This window comes from Eschscholzia californica, unplaced genomic scaffold (genome assembly GCF_041429995.1).
Source record: "Eschscholzia californica isolate CP2 unplaced genomic scaffold, dmEscCali1.0.p SCAF_3, whole genome shotgun sequence".
NCBI lineage: Eukaryota > Viridiplantae > Streptophyta > Magnoliopsida > Ranunculales > Papaveraceae > Eschscholzia > Eschscholzia californica.
Window position 1 is genome coordinate 49,277,143 of NW_028238420.1, and position 16,374 is coordinate 49,293,516.

Here is a 16,374-nt window from a genome sequence, read left to right on the forward strand (position 1 = left end):
AATATCCATCAGTCTAGAGAATGAAATTAGGGTTTCCTCGCTGGCTAGAATGGTAGATAACCTTTCCGTCACATATCGTATTATAAATGCGCCGTTGACACATATGAGAAATGACTAAAGGTGTCCCCGAACATAACCAAAAGGGTGCCTCTATACACAGCTCACTTTTTAACTATGACGTTTCGCTTGAGTCATTGACGCCCGTCAATCCAATGTCCACTACGAGACAGTAAGCATGTTGTCAGACTGGTTTCACTATGAGGTTCGGCTAAGACTAAGAGCATCTCCAATATAACACTCAAGAAAAATTCAATTAATTTAATGTGTCAAGTATGAATTGAGTTTCTCTTTCTTAGGTAGCACAATTGAGATACTCAATTCAAAATACTTCTCCAATGCAACACTCAAAAAACCTCAACATTTACTTTAAATTTACTCTTGTTTTTTGTTTTAATATAGTAAATGATGATGTGGATCAATTGAGAGTGTTGCATTGGAGAGTGTTTCTCTTTTAAAACTCAAATAATTTTATGTGTCAAATTGAGTTTTACAAGTTGAGTGTTGCATTGGAGATGCAACACTCAACATGTAAAACCTAAAGATTTGATCTCATTGCGTCACTGTAAATACAATGAACAACTCAAAGCCCTTGCGCAATATCCCAACATCATATGGCTACTTTCTCTTCAAATACACAAAAAGTGATTTAAATATGATCGGTGAAATAGTTTTGCCGAGCATAAGTGATATCGATTAGGTTAAATATAAAGTAGTAAATAGATCCAGCAAAGATTCAATGATTTTACCTCTTTTAAGATGGTTGATTGTGAAGTGGGTTTGCCAGAACTCAATATCCCAACTGAAAACAGAGGGTGAAAAAATCGGATCGTCTAGAGATTGAAATTAGGGTTTCGAGTCTCGGTGGGTAGATAACCTTTGGGATATTTAGTAAATCCCCCCCACTTATTTAGCAATATTAGGACTTCACCCCTAAAAACATTATCGTTCAGACGTTAACCCCCATTGCCTCTTTTTCCGTCAAAATCTCGTTATGTAGTAGGCGTGCGAGTCATGTGCTTGTTATCGGACCAAAATACCCCTGTCCTAATTTTTAGTATATGACCCCCATTTATTTAGCTATATTAGGATTACACCCCCGACCAAAATACCTTGTCCATTCGAATAGTTTATCCCGAGCTAATACCTTCCAATGGTAGGGTGGATCGTGTCTTTACCAGTCCGAGGTAGTTGTACCCTAAAATTACTTGTATGCGTCAAGTTCAAGTTATAACATCCACCAAACAGAACCCGAAAAAGAATGGAAGAACAACTGGTAGTAATTGTACCCAAAAATGGTGTAATTGGTTTCAAAAGTCTCTGTTTTATAATTGTTTCTCACAAAAATCTGATATTGAATCTTCTAGTCCTGTTTTAAGGAGTTGTCCATTGCTTAGACATGAGTTTCAAAAAAAAGATGAAATCTCAGAAGATTTTGCTAGAGAAGAATTGAAATCTAGAATAAATGTAGAAGAAATTGAAGAAGGAGAAGGAGAATCAATCAAAGAAAAAAAATTAAGGAAGAAATTCATCCATGTTAAATCGATTTTCAGGTTGTCCTTCAACAACTAACCAAACTATTTTGGTTGGAGGTGTAGTCCTAATATAGCTAAATAAATGGGGGTCATATACTAAAAGTTAGGGCGGGGGTATTTTGGTCCGATGACAAGCACGTGACTCGCACGCCCAGTAAATAAAGAGATTTTGACGGAAAAAGGGGCAATGGGGGTTAACGTCTGAACGATAATGTTTTTAGGGGTGAAGTCCTAATATTGCTAAATAAGTGGGGGGCGTTTACTAAATATCCCATAACCTTTCGGTCACATATGGTGGTATTACAAATGTGCCATTGACACATATGAGAAATGATTAAAGGTGTCCACTACGAGACAGTAAGCATGTTGTCATACTGGTTTCACTATGAGGTTCGGCTACGAGAAATTAATATCCCATCAGTCTAGAGAATGAAATTAGGGTTTCGAGTCTCGCCGGGTAGTAGAAATGTAGACTGGTGGATAACCTTTCCGTCACATATCGTATTATAAATGCGCCGTTGACACATATGAGAAATGACTAAAGGTGTCCCCGAACATAACCAAAAGGGTGCCTCTATACACAGCTCACTTTTTAACTATGACGTTCCGCTTCAGTCATTGACGCCCGTCAATCCAATGTCCACTACGAGACAGTAAGCATGTTGTCAGACTGGTTTCACTATGAGGTTCGGCTAAGAGCATCTCCAATGTAACACTCAAGAAAAATTCAATTAATCTAATGTGTCAAGTATGAATTGAGTTTCTCTTTCCTAGATAGCACAATTGAGATACTCAATTCAAAATACTTCTCCAATGCAACACTCAAAAAACCTCAACATTTACTTTAAATTTACTCTTGTTTTTTATTTTAATATATAAAATGATGATGTGGACCAATTGAGACACAACAATAAATGTTGAGATACTCAAAAGAAAACTCAATTCTCAACATTTATTGTTGACACATCATATTGAGTTTCTAGTTAGTGTTGCATTGGAGAGTGTTTTTTGTTAAAAACTCAAATAATTTTATGTGTCAAATTGAGTTTTACTAGTTGAGTGTTGCATTGGAGATGTTCTTAGGTTTTGGGTCTGTCCAATTTAAAACCTTGTTTACAGGTTCGAACTGTGTAGTCTGAAACCATTCAGAGTCTTCAGATTAGATAAACTTCATTAACACTTACAAATTATTGTACGTCATCAGGGTCGTGTTTGAGGGTGTACAGACAGGGTGCCCGTACAGGGACCCCACCTATAAGAGGCCTGTTTTCGGTAATGTCTTAACAGTTAAGTATATAAAGACAAGGATACATGCCTAAACATATGAAATCTCTTAGTCGAGATGGTAAGGTACGTTTCATCCCATCTATGTGGTATATTATTGCAGAATTTATAACAAATATTAAAAAAAAATGCTGAAAAAAAAAAACAGAAGAGAAAGATGCTAATTTGATATGGGAAAAAATAACATTGGGCCTTAAGCAATTGTAGCCCAAGTCATGTTTCTATAAACCATAAAACTGAAACAAGAATTTGGATATTCTCTCCGAGACTTAAACCTACAACCTTTGTGGTGTTAGGCCACTATTATACCAGCTAAGCTAATCTCATTACATGTTTTAAATAGGATTTTAATCTATAAGTATATATCGCTTTAAATTTTTCGGGAAAGGGGTCCTAGGGAGAGGAGGGTCCGGTGCGACTGCACCCCATCCCCCGCGCCCCGGAGTAGTAAATGCATGGAAAACAAATTATTAGCTCATCACATTTCTTAATATTTTATAAATCATTCAAAAACCCCATGTACGATGCTTATCAATTATCGCTATTGTCTCATTTTCTAACACCTAAGCATTACTTAGTTTTGTTTCCAACAATAGTTCCACTAGGTCACCTAAAGACATTAACTCTTGCTATGTTTGAGTCTATTGTCCAATACGATATTGTTATCATGACATCCAACCCTTAGCATTCATCGAAATTATCCTTACCATACCAGACCAAGCGACAAGTACGAGATAATGTTCATAGCGATGTTTCCAAGAGCCAATCCAAAAAAGCACTGACACTAAGCTTGAGTACACACTTCTTTTTTATATGGTTTCAAGAATCATTAAATTACATGATAGATGGCATGGATACATCGGGAATCAAGCTTGGGACTTCTGGTATGGGGATTGAATGTCCAACCACTAAGTCAAATGGCAGTGACGCTTGGAAACATTTTTTCTTGTTGAAGGGTAATATATTAAGATAAAGAGTCTATTACAACAAGCAAAGTAGAAAAACAAAATTACAATAAGTAAAGTAGAAATACAATATAGCAGAACTGAGGAATTGCATAAGATAACGTCGATTTTTTGAGCATTCTTCATTCTGTAGCTTGCAAATCTGGCAGCTCCTCTTGGGAATGATATGCAATTTGATTTTAAGAGTCCTTCTGGTTGGTTGAGAGATGAAACTTCTATCTAACTTCCTGTAACATTGAAAATGGATTAAACATACATTCATAGTTTCAAGAAGAAACGAGGATGTCTGCAAGATGGAACTATTAGATGGTTCCGAGTTATCCTGCCAGTATTCTCCATATAAAGAGACCATATCAACTTGAGTTCTACATTGTAGAAACAGGTTACATACCTGGAAAATGGGATCGTCGACATAGCCCGAGTATAAATACTCAGCTAATCCGACAAATGATCGCAAATGAATTGCGACAAGGGGTGGAAGTGAAAATGTTACGGAACTTTGATAAAGAGTTAAGTCTATTAGATAACCAAATACAAAGGTGATCATCAAAAAGTGAGATGGAAGATAAGAAACAAAAACAACACGACAGAGGTGGAGATTGATGTTCGAAATATTGTGTCGTCCAGGGTCGAAGGGAAAGTTGAGATGAATGCTTTTTATTTCTGTTTTGGTTGAGAAACAAAAGTGCCCAGCAATTGTATGAATAATGTTTCTAAACTGTATAGGGTTAAAGATGGGTGAAACTAGGATGGCTAGCCGTTCAACATGATCGTCAGTGTGTCGACTACAAGATAACACTATGTAACTAGCAAAAGTACTATGATTGAGGAAGGCGTAAAGGTTCAACCTGACCTGAAGACAGATGGAATCGAAATCAGATAGTAGATTTTTCTCGAAAGTGATGAATACCATAAAGTTTGAGTTGTGCTTTGTTAGGATTAAAAAGAAGGTTGAATCTAGAGCTTGGAAACATAGTTGTAACCCAAATTCTGGGCTCTATTTAACTACTATCATTAGGTGGCCTAAGTGTACTCGTCAGTAAACTCTCACAAACCCCACCAAAATACATCACATTCTAAAATATTACCATCGCACTTATAGTGGAAGCCCCAAACACTCCAGATTCCTCCAAACAACGCATAATTATTACTTAAGAGTCGCAACAGGAGCAACCCTCAGCCAAAGTGACCAAAGCAGTCGCTTTGGGCACTAAACTTAGAAAGGGCCCAAATGTTTTCGCAGTAGATGATTATGTATAAGAACGAGTCTACTTTTAAACATCAATGGAGTTCCAGCACAATGGTTTAGAGTTTTTTTTTCTTATGAGAAATGGTTTAGGGTTTGTTTTTTTTTAAACCATATTTCATTCATAAGTGATTCGACCACAAGTTACATGGATGATAATTTTTATTTCTTTGAGAACTACATGAGAGTTACATACGATAAGTTCATAGAACTTTCGAATGTAAAGTGCCTCATGAATGAAAAGAAATTGACTAGACACAGATTGAAAAACAAAAGACCCTAAAGGCCGACAAAAGATCCTGAAGATCGAAAATAAAAAGACCCTAAAAGTCGACAAAATACATAGAACTGAAACTAAAATTGCTCCAACCGAGAGAACTACCGCCGACAATGAATGTAAATCGCAAGGCCAACCACCACCATCACTGCTGAACAAGTCTTTGAGTCCTTCTGTTTAGGCTTGTTAGTTGATAGATCCAAAGATTCAAGAAGCTTCAATCAACCAAATGTTGTTGTATCAATTCATATTGAACCCTAGAAATCCCAAATCTCTCTTCTTTTCTGCCTCTCTCACTCCATCAATATGTTACTAAATCTTTCGAATCGTTTAAAAAGTTAAAAGAATCGATCAGCTCGCTTTGGGCCACCAAATTTTGGCGGCCACATTTGCAGATGCGCCTGTAGAATTTTGTAGCAGTCACGTTTTTGAACTTAAGTCCAGTAGAAACTGAAATAAGAGGCCCGTATTCAAGAGGAGTTGGTTTCAACAAATGGGCCCGCCAAAAGTTTGAACTTTTCAACCAAATGATCATTCCACACATGTCTGTTTTCACTCCTACTTCATCTCTCTAGATTCCATGTCTCTTTGTATCTCTTGGCCACTCTCTGTCACGGTCTAACCTCATCCCCACTTCTCTCCACAATTAATACATGGCCAGCGCTTTGGAGAAAGCTAAATAGTTTTCGGGGTGTGAAATTTTAAAGGGGATATGCAAATTTTTGAAAATTTTCCGAAGAAATATATTTTATGGAGAATATTTTTTACCCCTCTCTCTCCCCACCTCACCTCTTCCTCTCTCCCACACCACTCTCTCTGTCTTCTCCGATCAGGTCGCCGGCCGGAAAATTTTCCGGGCGGCGACCTGGAAAGATAAAAAAAAAATTTACTCTCTCTCTCTAGAAACTCCGGCGAAGGGGTAAAAAATTTTCCGACCGGCGACCTGGTCGAAGAAGACAGAGAGAGTGGTGGGGAGAGAGAGGGGTAAAAAGGAAAAACTTTTTTATTGCAAATTTATAATATAAGTTAATATTATATTTTAAAGTGGATACATAATTTTTTTTTTATCATTTAGCATATATGTAACTTTTATTTTTACTTTATTGCGTTGTTTTTGTTACGTTCAAGTTATTCCTGATTGATTTTCGTTTGTTGTTAAAACAAAATTAATTTAAATTTCATCTTTTTGGGTGGTTTCTATTATTTATTTATTTTTGTTATGGGCAAGTTATTCCTCATTAGAATTCTTAATGAACTATGGTATTTTTAACTATTCTAAATGCTAAAACTCATTTATAACAACTGAAACTCTTCTCATAACATGAGGTTTATGTTGGAATCGGAGCCAATTTTGGCTCGACCCGACTCGTCAAACTCAGAAACCGAACGCGCCATTGCGTTCGTCTCGTCGAGCTCTTAAATTTAGAGCAAAGAATTACTCGAATCCGATTCCGGATGAATGAGAAATTCGAGTTTGAAGTTTGGGTGAAAAAACGGTTAAGTCAGGGTCTGAAACGTCAAACGGGACAAGTTAGATCAGGGGTCGTTTGAGCGAATACCACGCGCATCCAAATCTGTGGGCACATTTCGGTATTGATCTGACGGTGGGCGTTCCACCCGAGATTTCCACCCAGATCCGACGCCCCAGATTTTAACCGACTTCAACAATCAGTTATACTTCATGTTTGGTCCCTAATTCCGAACAGATATGTCTTTTAACCCAACAGACACTATGCATCCATTCAACTCCTATATAAACCAACCAAACCCACTCCATTTTCATCAATTCATTATCTTCTCTTCTTCTCTTCTCTCCTAACAATTAGAAGTTCTGGTTTGCCTAGAATATCTAATTAAGGGAGTAATTCTAGAAGTTCTGGTTAGACTAGAATATCTAGAAAAGGAAGAAAGAAGTTTTTCATAGGTCGTCTAGAATATCAATTCAATTCATTCTCTTCTTCTCTTCCCTTCTAACAATTAGAGGTTCTGGTTAGCCTAGAATATCTAATTAAAGAAGTATTTTCTAGAGGTTCTGGTTAGACTAGAATATCTGGAAAAGGAAGAAAGAAGTCTCGAGTGAAATTTGAATTTCAGAAGCATCTAGAAGATCATCCGCATTAGTCCAAGAGCTCATAATACTGACAAAGGTTCGTCCGCTTTCAGAATATAGAAGTACCATCTTAAAATTCTGAAAGGTTAGTCGTTGTATCCCGAAGGCATTCACCCTAACGTTTGGTACTGTTACGGGGGTGTAAAATGTCTTAAGGAAAGAGAATTTATTCTTGCCTCGACTACATTAACACCTATCTCGGTTAGTCCGAAAGAAGGAATATTGATTAATCATTATTCCTTATTAGTTTATCTCTCTATAAGTTAGAGAAAGGAAACTCTGTCTAAATTAAGCCAAGACAGAGAGAAATCGACTTATCGATTAATAACCGGAGAACAACAGTTTAGAACATGGTGGTTGATAGCATAAAACAACTTGATATTTTTTTTTTTACCGTATAAAATGTAAAACTATGTTTTATACATAATGTATTTGTCTTTTAAATTAGACAAACACATTATTAAGAATTTATTGGACACCCTTCAACAAAAAAAAAATATTTGTTGGGCACATAACTTTCAAATACGTTAGATATATAAGTCTTGGTATCATATAATCAAGGTAGTCTGGGAACTAAAATTACTTCTTTACTTCAAGTCATTGAACGATTCTTAATTTTTTTATGCTTAACCAAAGTGGGGGGAAAATAAAATAAAATAAGAAACGGATCAAGTATCTCTTATCCTATTTTCGCATTAGAGAATGTGAACCTGTGTCAAACTATTGATTAATATATTGGAATAATCTTATATATACATCTTCGAATGAAGTTGGGATAATGGGAAAGATGTTAAATTTTTAAACATATTTCCATAGTCGGGACGGCCTTAGGTTCTGGAGAGTTTAAGAGAAAATTTGAATTTGTGTTTAATAGAGAGGGCCCCAATTTCAAATTTCGTTTCGGACCACCAAAATCACAGGGCCGACCCTGCTCAGAAGGAGAACAACCTTAAAAACTATTTATTAAAGGAGAACAAACTACAAAATGAAACATAAAAGTGTCCTGACGAACGGAGGACTTTTCGCCGAAAGAAAGAGACGTAGATTTGAGTACTAAGAATGATAGAGACGGTTATTTTTTTTTCAGAGAGGGAAGAGACGGTTTACAGAGAATGTTTAGGGCTTGTTACTAGTCCTAGTAGACCCATGTTCAATTATGTCTTTAATTTTAATAAAAGGAAAAACAGAACACAAGAGTATTGTAAGTCTCTAACCCTGCCTCCCCATTTTCTATTTTTCCAATAGACACTACACATTTCTAATAAGGAGGTGCTAGAGTGACTTAGAGGATGACATAATAACGTGGAATTCACTAAAACATGTCATCCTCTAAGTACCAAATTCTAAGTCACTTTATTATTTCCCTTTCTAATATTGAAGGATAATTTAACTAGTTCTGTTTTTGTTCAAAATGAAGGATGATGCTCTATTTGGTATGGATTCAACTAGCATACAGACACATCGGATGTTTGATTTTTCGATTTTTTCTTTATATCAAGCAAATCATGTTTAAAATAATTTATTAAGATATACTAATGATGGGTTCCAACATTTTCGAATTTTTTATTTTCTTACAACAGTTCTTAACATATAAACATTCCTTTGAATACATGTCAAGAAAGTGTTACATTCTATTAATTTTATTTCTTTCATAAATCTCTAACTAAGTTGGAGCAAAAAATCAAGGAAACATATCTAAATGGAAGAGAGTTTTCCATGGCCGCGGCTTTGGGGAATAAAGAAAATTCTCCGGGGAATAAATTCTCGAGGGAATCCAAATTTTTTTGAAAGTTCTCCGGGGAATAAATTTTTATGGGGAATACAAAATACGTTTTTATAAAAGTTCTCTTTCATCTCATCTATTCTCTCTGCCACTTCATCTTCTCGCCACCTCATCATCTTCTCCGACGAAGGTCGCCGGCCGGCCAATTTTCCAGCCGGCGACCTTCAAACATAAAAAAATTAAAATTAAAATTAAAATTTTTTTCTCTCTCCTCTCTCTCAAATTTTTTTTTTTTTTGTCCTTCCTCTCTCTCTCTCTCTAGAACAGATCTAGAGAGAGAGAGAGAGTAGATCTTCACGAACAGACCGAGATCTGTTCGTGAAGATCTACTCTCTCTCTCTCTAGATCTGTTCTAGAGAGAGAGAGAGGAAGAAAAAAAAAAAAATTTGAGTGAGAGGAGAGAGAATTTTTTTTTTAATTTAATTTTTGTTTTTATGTTTGAAGGTCGCCGGCCGGCGACCTTCACCGGAGAAGATGATGAGATGGCGTGGAGATGAGGTGGTAGAGAGAGGTGATGAGATGGAGGAGAACTCCCAAAAATTAGAAGTCCCTTAGCAATAAAAAAAAGCATAAAAGTCAAACTTATTTCACTAGTTTTAAGAAAAGTCTTTATTACCCGGAGAATTTTCTTTATTCCCCAAAGCCGCGGCCTTTTCCAATTCCAAAATTTAAATGAAAGTTAGTATGTTTGCTGTTTTAGCTCAATCAAATTAATGCCGCTCTCTTTATAAATATTACAACATAATTTTACGATGTGATTTTATTTTTGTCTAACGAAACCCCGATTTTGTTCACCACTTTGGGCTTCCTAACGACTAGGGCCGATTTTGTTCACCACTTTGGGCTTCCTAACGACTAGGGCCGATTTTGTTCACCACTTTGGGCTTCCTAACGACTAGGGCCGGCCCTGTCACTGAAGTCCACATAACACACTATCTTTTTTATCACAGCCACATGAAATCATATTCGACCTAGCTTCTTGATTATGACCAGATCACCATCACCAAAAAATAAGAATAAAATCTTATTCACCCTCACAACCAGCAGGGGCACTAAGAACAGAGTTAAGATCAACAGAACTTCTTTCACTTATTACAACAGGACCCTAATCTCAAATTGTACCAACTCAAACAAATCCAAGTTCAACTCTATCACAAATCTCTTCACCAGGACAATATTATCAATTCACATACCTTGAATCCATATGTTATTGAGATATGTGAGTGGCTGAGATGGCAAATATTACAGATTTTTGCAATCTTCAATGTGCGAGTAACTAACTCCATTTGTAACTCTGAAACAATGAATGAATTATGCAACCTCTCTTTCTAACTTAAGTATCAATTTTGGAATGTGGGCAATCTTGTACCAATCGGTTCCCTTGTCTTTGTCACATCGTCTGTGTAGATCTGGATGACAATTTTCGATCCATAGTCTATTGAGAGATGTGAGTGGTTCGGAGGGTAAATATTTCAGATTATGGCAATCTTCAATAATTAAGGTATCAAGTGAAGTGAGGTTGGCTATCCACCCCGGCAAAGATGTCATCTTAGGTAGGTTATCAAGACACAGAAAACGAAGAACAAGGAGGTTGTGAAACTCATCTGTTGGAAACTCAAATCCCGGACAATCTGCAAAAAATAAAACATAACAAGTGCTCTGCTTGGTTATCAGATTTCTTTGATTTCATGCAACGAAAACTGGAAATCTAAAACGAGACAAGAAAATAAATGATCACTTACTTCGGATGATCAATTCAGTTAGTGAAGTGAGATTATTATAAAGCTCCTTAGTGAGATTCTTTAGCTTATCACAACTACGTATCTCAAGACGTGTAAGATTTTGCAGTGTCATCATCATTGTCGTCCCTGTTACCCCAAAGGATATTAAATCGTAAACTTCAGCAATCCGAAGTTTAGAAAGTTGAACGGGGGAACTTTCTAGACAGCTGACCAAAAACGATTCTACGCAATTCCTCAACTTTAAAACTCTTACAGATAGCTGCAACTGGGGAATTTTTCTTAACTTGGTACACTTAGAGATGATTAAGTTTGTAAGGTGGGGGAATGAAGTTTGTCTATCTTCTTTTATTCCGTTTTCCACTTCTGATGACAGTGATGACCATTCCTCCAAATTAGGCATCTTAGATATTTCTACACGTTCAAGTGAAGGAAAGAAGACGAAACCTGATAGACCACCATGATTTCCATGATAAAACTCATCTCCAATGTATCTCACGGAATCCATTCTACGTAATTCAAGAATCTTAAGTACCGGTAGTAGCCCAAGCGCCGGTAGATGTTCCACCCTTTGACAATCAAAAAGTTTGATATTGACCAAATTAGAGATGCATGATAGACCACTTGGAAACATTGCACCTCCATACCCATTTATACAAAGCTCACTCAAATTAGGTAGATGTTTGAGGCTTTCCGCAACAATTTCCAGCACCTCTTCTTGTTGTTCGCCGGTGCTGTAACTATTTCCTTGCTCGAGACTAATTGGCGGTGACCACTCTAAATGTACGACACGCAAATTGTGCTTTCCGATTAAGTTGGCTTTTTTAGCGTCAACTACGTTTCTCACATTGTTTATTGCTTTTATCGTTAATTCTCCTTTCAGGTTGTTCAGTCCTTGTAATTGCTCTATAGTAGAACCGCTCTCTGCACCTACAATGAAGAAACTTAATGTTTGGAGATTAACCAATTCTCCCATACCGTTTGGCATTCGGGTTAATGCATCACAACCCCTAATGCAGAGGTGTCTGAGGCTTCTCAGTTTCGATAGGTCTTTAGGTAACATTTGGAGCTTTTTACAGTAAGTTAGGTTCAATGTTTGGAGATTAACCAATTTTTCCATACCGTTTGGCATTAGGGTTAATGCATAACAACGTTCAATGAATAGGTGCCTGAGGCTTCTCATTCTCGATAGGTCTTTAGGTAACATTTGGAGCTCTTGACAGCCGGTTAGGTTCAACATCTGCAGATTTCTTAGTTGACAAAATGATTTATTGGGTAATGAAGTTATACCAGTGTCGGAGAGATTGAGGTACCTCAAGTGCTTCAAATTGCTTATTCGGTCAAGCTTTGTATTTATCCTGCTTAAATTTAATGTCCGCAAATTTCTAAGATTTTTGAAATTTAGTTGAAGATGAGTTCCATCGAAGTGTTCACATAGAAGAGTGCGCTAATTTGGTTTTGACCTTTCCACGAAAAGCACAAGATAGCTCTGCAGTGAACTTGAGAACGACGAATGAAAAGACACATGTCTTAATCTTCTATTACCAGTATTATTTCTTGTTTTGTCATACCCAATCACAAAGCATTCTTCCCTCATTATAGAACATGCAAGATCATGCATTAAGTCATGCATTTTACACCATTTCACATTGCCAAAATTATCGTTATAGGTGTCTTGAAAGAAGGACCTCCACAATAAATCGTTAAAAATCTCATTTCCTACATCTTCTAACTCCAAAGGACCCCCTTTAAGCGGAACAAGACCGTTCGCCATCCATAAATGAATCAATTCTTCTCGGTTCAAATTATAATCTTTTGGAAAGATGGAGCAATAAGCAAAACACGATCTCAAATGTGAGGGTAAATGATTGTAGCTCAACCTCAAAATCGATAAGATATTGTCTTCGTTTTCTAATTGAAGATCCCAAATTTCATTGTCTCTAACAAACAACCACTCTCTCTCTTCTCTTTTACGGCGAAGCAGTCCTCCTAATGCTTTCGCAGCCAAGGGTATACCTCCACACTTAAGCGCAATCTCCTTGCCAATAGCTTCCAATTTCGGATAAATTTCTATTTCGTTCTTTCCCATGTCGAAAGCACGATGCTTGAACAGTGAAAAACAATCCTCATGGGATAAACCTTTTGGGCGACACACTGGAAGCGTAGACATTATCGATGCCAGTTTTTCAAGTCTGGTGGTCACAATAATTGAACTATCTTTGCTTCCACATCTGAATGAGGATTTCAAAACATCCCACTTGTTCATATCATCATTCCATACATCATCTAACACCACTAAGAATCTCTGCCCATTAAGTTTCTCGCGAAGGCGACGTTGCAAAGGTTCTAAGTTTTCGAGATCATTTGCAACCCCTCCTAACGATTCTATAGTAGCTCTGAGAAGGAATTTCGGGTCAAAGTTGTCAGAGACACAAACCCAACATCTAACCTGAAAATGATCGACAATCCTCCCATCATGGTACACCATTTTAGCAAGAGTAGTCTTCCCAAGACCGCCCATTCCATGTATTACACATACCGAAGCATCTCCTGCTCGACTATGATCTCCACCCTCCTCCTCAACCCCTGTATTTTTTATCAATAGGTTCACCATGTAATCTTTATCATCTTCCCTTCCATAGACTTCTTTCTCAGCCATATCGGAGCTAGTTTCTAGGTGCTGAGTCGACCTCGATTCAACTCTATTTCCCATTTCCAAATGGAAATTCGACCTTTGTCTGGCAATCTCATGAAACTCTGTCTGAACTTTTCTCATTCTTTTCGCAATTTCCCGACGAGAATAAACTTGTTTGAAATTGATACAAGATGAGAGATGTAATACCTGAAGATTGTTAGAAGTCGGGGTCTCCATTGTTTGAATGGTTAAAGCTTCAGTAGCTAACTCATCCAAGATGTCCTCGGCATCATAAGCTGCATCCTTGAGTTTATTCAACCAATTCTGAAGGGGTTTGTTTTTAAGTTGTTTTAACTCAGCGTCTTCGATGACATCTTTAATGGTGGATAGTGTGCTGGAAAATTTGTCCAACTCTTCAACTAAAGGAGAACTGAGATTACCAAGAACAGTTTCAACTAAAGGAGAGACTAAAACTTGAAGAGCCATTGAAGCAGCCATCTCTTTATCTGGTGGTAGGGAGATAGATCTTTAGCAGGACTTTACAAAGTGATATTCTCTCTCCTTTCCTTTTGGTGGATGAAGGGAAATTAGAATATGAGGTAGAAAAATGACTACAATCAAGATAAGAGGACTTGCTGGGGTCTTTCATTAAAGTAAATACTTGGGGAGAAAACAGTTCTATTATGCCTAATGATAGTTGACAGGCTTATGCCTTGATCGCTTCATTAAGAGAGAGTAAGCTGAGTTAGGTAAGGTTTGTGAAGAGACTAATAGTCTCTTAATACTAATGAACCAAAAGAGAAGATGATGAAACAAAAGGAAACCAGAGAGCAAAGAGATGAATATAATTTGAATTTAATCTTTTGTATTTCTCTGTATATCAATTACAACTTGTATTGGTATTATATATATAGGTATATATGGATATGGTAGAATATACATAAAATGGAAACTTACATAAAATGGAAACTAATAGGAAATGGTAACATATTATACATGGAATATTAACTAGTATGGTAAGTCTAAGCTATCAAGAATTTGGTTTTATCCTTATCTATTCTTGCCGAGTATAGCCGAGTTGGATGGGTTGGTGACAACTCTTGTGGTGTCCTTAATACTCCCCCTCAAGTTGGAGCCGAAATTGAGATGATGCCCAACTTGCCAATATTCTTCTGAAAAATGTCGCCACCCAGTGGTTTTGTGAAGATGTCGGCCAGTTGATCTATTGTTGATGTGAAATGGGGAGCGATGGTTTTGTCTTTAATTTTTTCACGAACGAAATGACAGTCTATTTCAATGTGTTTGGTTCGTTCATGAAAAACCGGATTGTTGGCGATGTGAAGTGCCGCGCGATTGTCACAATAGACGAACATTGGTGAAGGATGAGTAATACCAAAATCCATAAGAAGGGATTTAATCCATTGGAGTTCACAAGTAAGATTAGCAAGTGCTCGATATTCAGCTTCAGCTGAAGATTTTGCAACTGTGGGTTGTTTCTTTGACTTCCATGACAAAGGACTTGAACCTAGCATAGTGAAATATCCTGTAGTGGAACGTCGAGTCGTGGGACAACCTGCCCAGTCAGAATCACAATAGCCGGTGACGTGGAACGAGCTATTGGCGGAAAGAAATATGCCATGGTTAATGGAACCTTTCAGGTATCGAAGGATACGATGTGCCGCTTCAAGATGAATATTAGTAGGATTTTGAAGAAATTGACTAAGATTATTAACGGCATAGGTAATGTCAGGACGAGTGACGGTAAGATAGAGTAATCGGCCAATTAGACGACGATAGACAGAGGGGTCGGAAAGAGGATCACCATCTGAAGGATTGAGACGGAGTTTTTGTTCCATCGGAAAGGAGGATGGTCGTGATGCAGTGAGACCAGAATCTGCGAGAATATCAAGAACGTATTTTCTTTGACATAGGAAAATTCCTTTTGAGGATCGGGAAACTTCAATGCCGAGAAAGTATTGTAGACGACCGAGATCTTTTAGAGAAAATGTTTGATCGAGAAAAATTTTTAGTTTGGAAATTGCCAAATCATTATTTCCCGTAATTATGATGTCATCCACATATACAAGGACATAAATGGATGTGGAGGAGTTGGTGAAAGAAAAAAGAGAGTAGTCAGAGAGGGATTGAGTGAAACCCTTTTTTAAGAGAACTGAGGAGAATTTCGAGAACCATTGCCGAGAAGCCTGTTTGAGGCCATAGAGGGACTTGTGTAAATGACAAACTTTGGACTCCCCCTGTTTGGAAAAACCGGGTGGTAGTTTCATGAAGACCTCTTCATTGAGATCTCCTTGGAGAAAAACATTGTTGACGTCAAGTTGGTGAAGTGACCAACCCTTGATTGCGACAATGGAGAGAAGAATACGGACAGTGACCAACTTAGCTACCGGAGCGAATGTGTCATGATAGTCCAGACCCTCTATTTGAGTATAACCTTTGGCGACAAGCCGAGCTTTGTATCGTTCAACCGATCCATCAGAGCGAAATTTGATTTTGTAGACCCATTTGCAACCAATGGGTCGTTTTCCAGGGGGTAGATCAACGATGGACCAGGTTTTATTTGATTCCAGTGCCAAAATTTCTTTTGACATAGCATTTCGCCATTCCGGGGACTTCATAGCTTGTGAATAAGAAGTAGGTTCCACAGTTGAGATAACAGAAGCCAGGAATACTTGATGATTCTTTGAGAATACATCAAGGGACATGTAATTTGTCATAGGGTAAG

At 37.4% G+C, this 16,374-nt stretch overlaps 2 protein-coding genes across 2 annotated transcripts in view; both read right to left on the bottom strand.

Moving 5' to 3' along the window:
- Positions 1–10,262: 10,262 nt before the first annotated feature.
- LOC147551266 (putative disease resistance protein RGA4) lies at positions 10,263–13,583 on the bottom strand. Its single transcript, XM_086672562.1, has 2 exons — positions 11,000–13,583; positions 10,263–10,888 (listed from the first exon to the last, which is right to left on the bottom strand). Exons 1-2 carry the CDS (start codon positions 12,234–12,236, stop codon positions 10,569–10,571), a joined length of 1,557 nt encoding a protein of 518 aa, XP_086528688.1. The 5' UTR covers positions 12,237–13,583; the 3' UTR covers positions 10,263–10,568.
- LOC147551267 (putative disease resistance protein RGA3) overlaps positions 12,444–16,374 on the bottom strand; it is a 59,033-nt gene continuing 55,102 nt past the window's right edge. The window contains exon 2 of the mRNA XM_086668542.1: positions 12,444–13,728. Within this exon, the coding sequence (XP_086524668.1) occupies positions 12,444–13,728 (1,285 nt within the window). The remainder of the gene's footprint in view (positions 13,729–16,374) is intronic.

Excerpts from the sequence above, each read along its gene's own strand:
- LOC147551266 (XM_086672562.1), bottom strand. The coding sequence starts at position 12,236 with ATGTTGAACCTAACCGGCTGTCAAGAGCTCCAAATGTTACCTAAAGAC. Across the intron at positions 10,889-10,999 it reads AACTGAATTGATCATCCGAA|ATTGTCCGGGATTTGAGTTT; the intron begins GTAAGTGATCAT and ends TATTTTTTGCAG.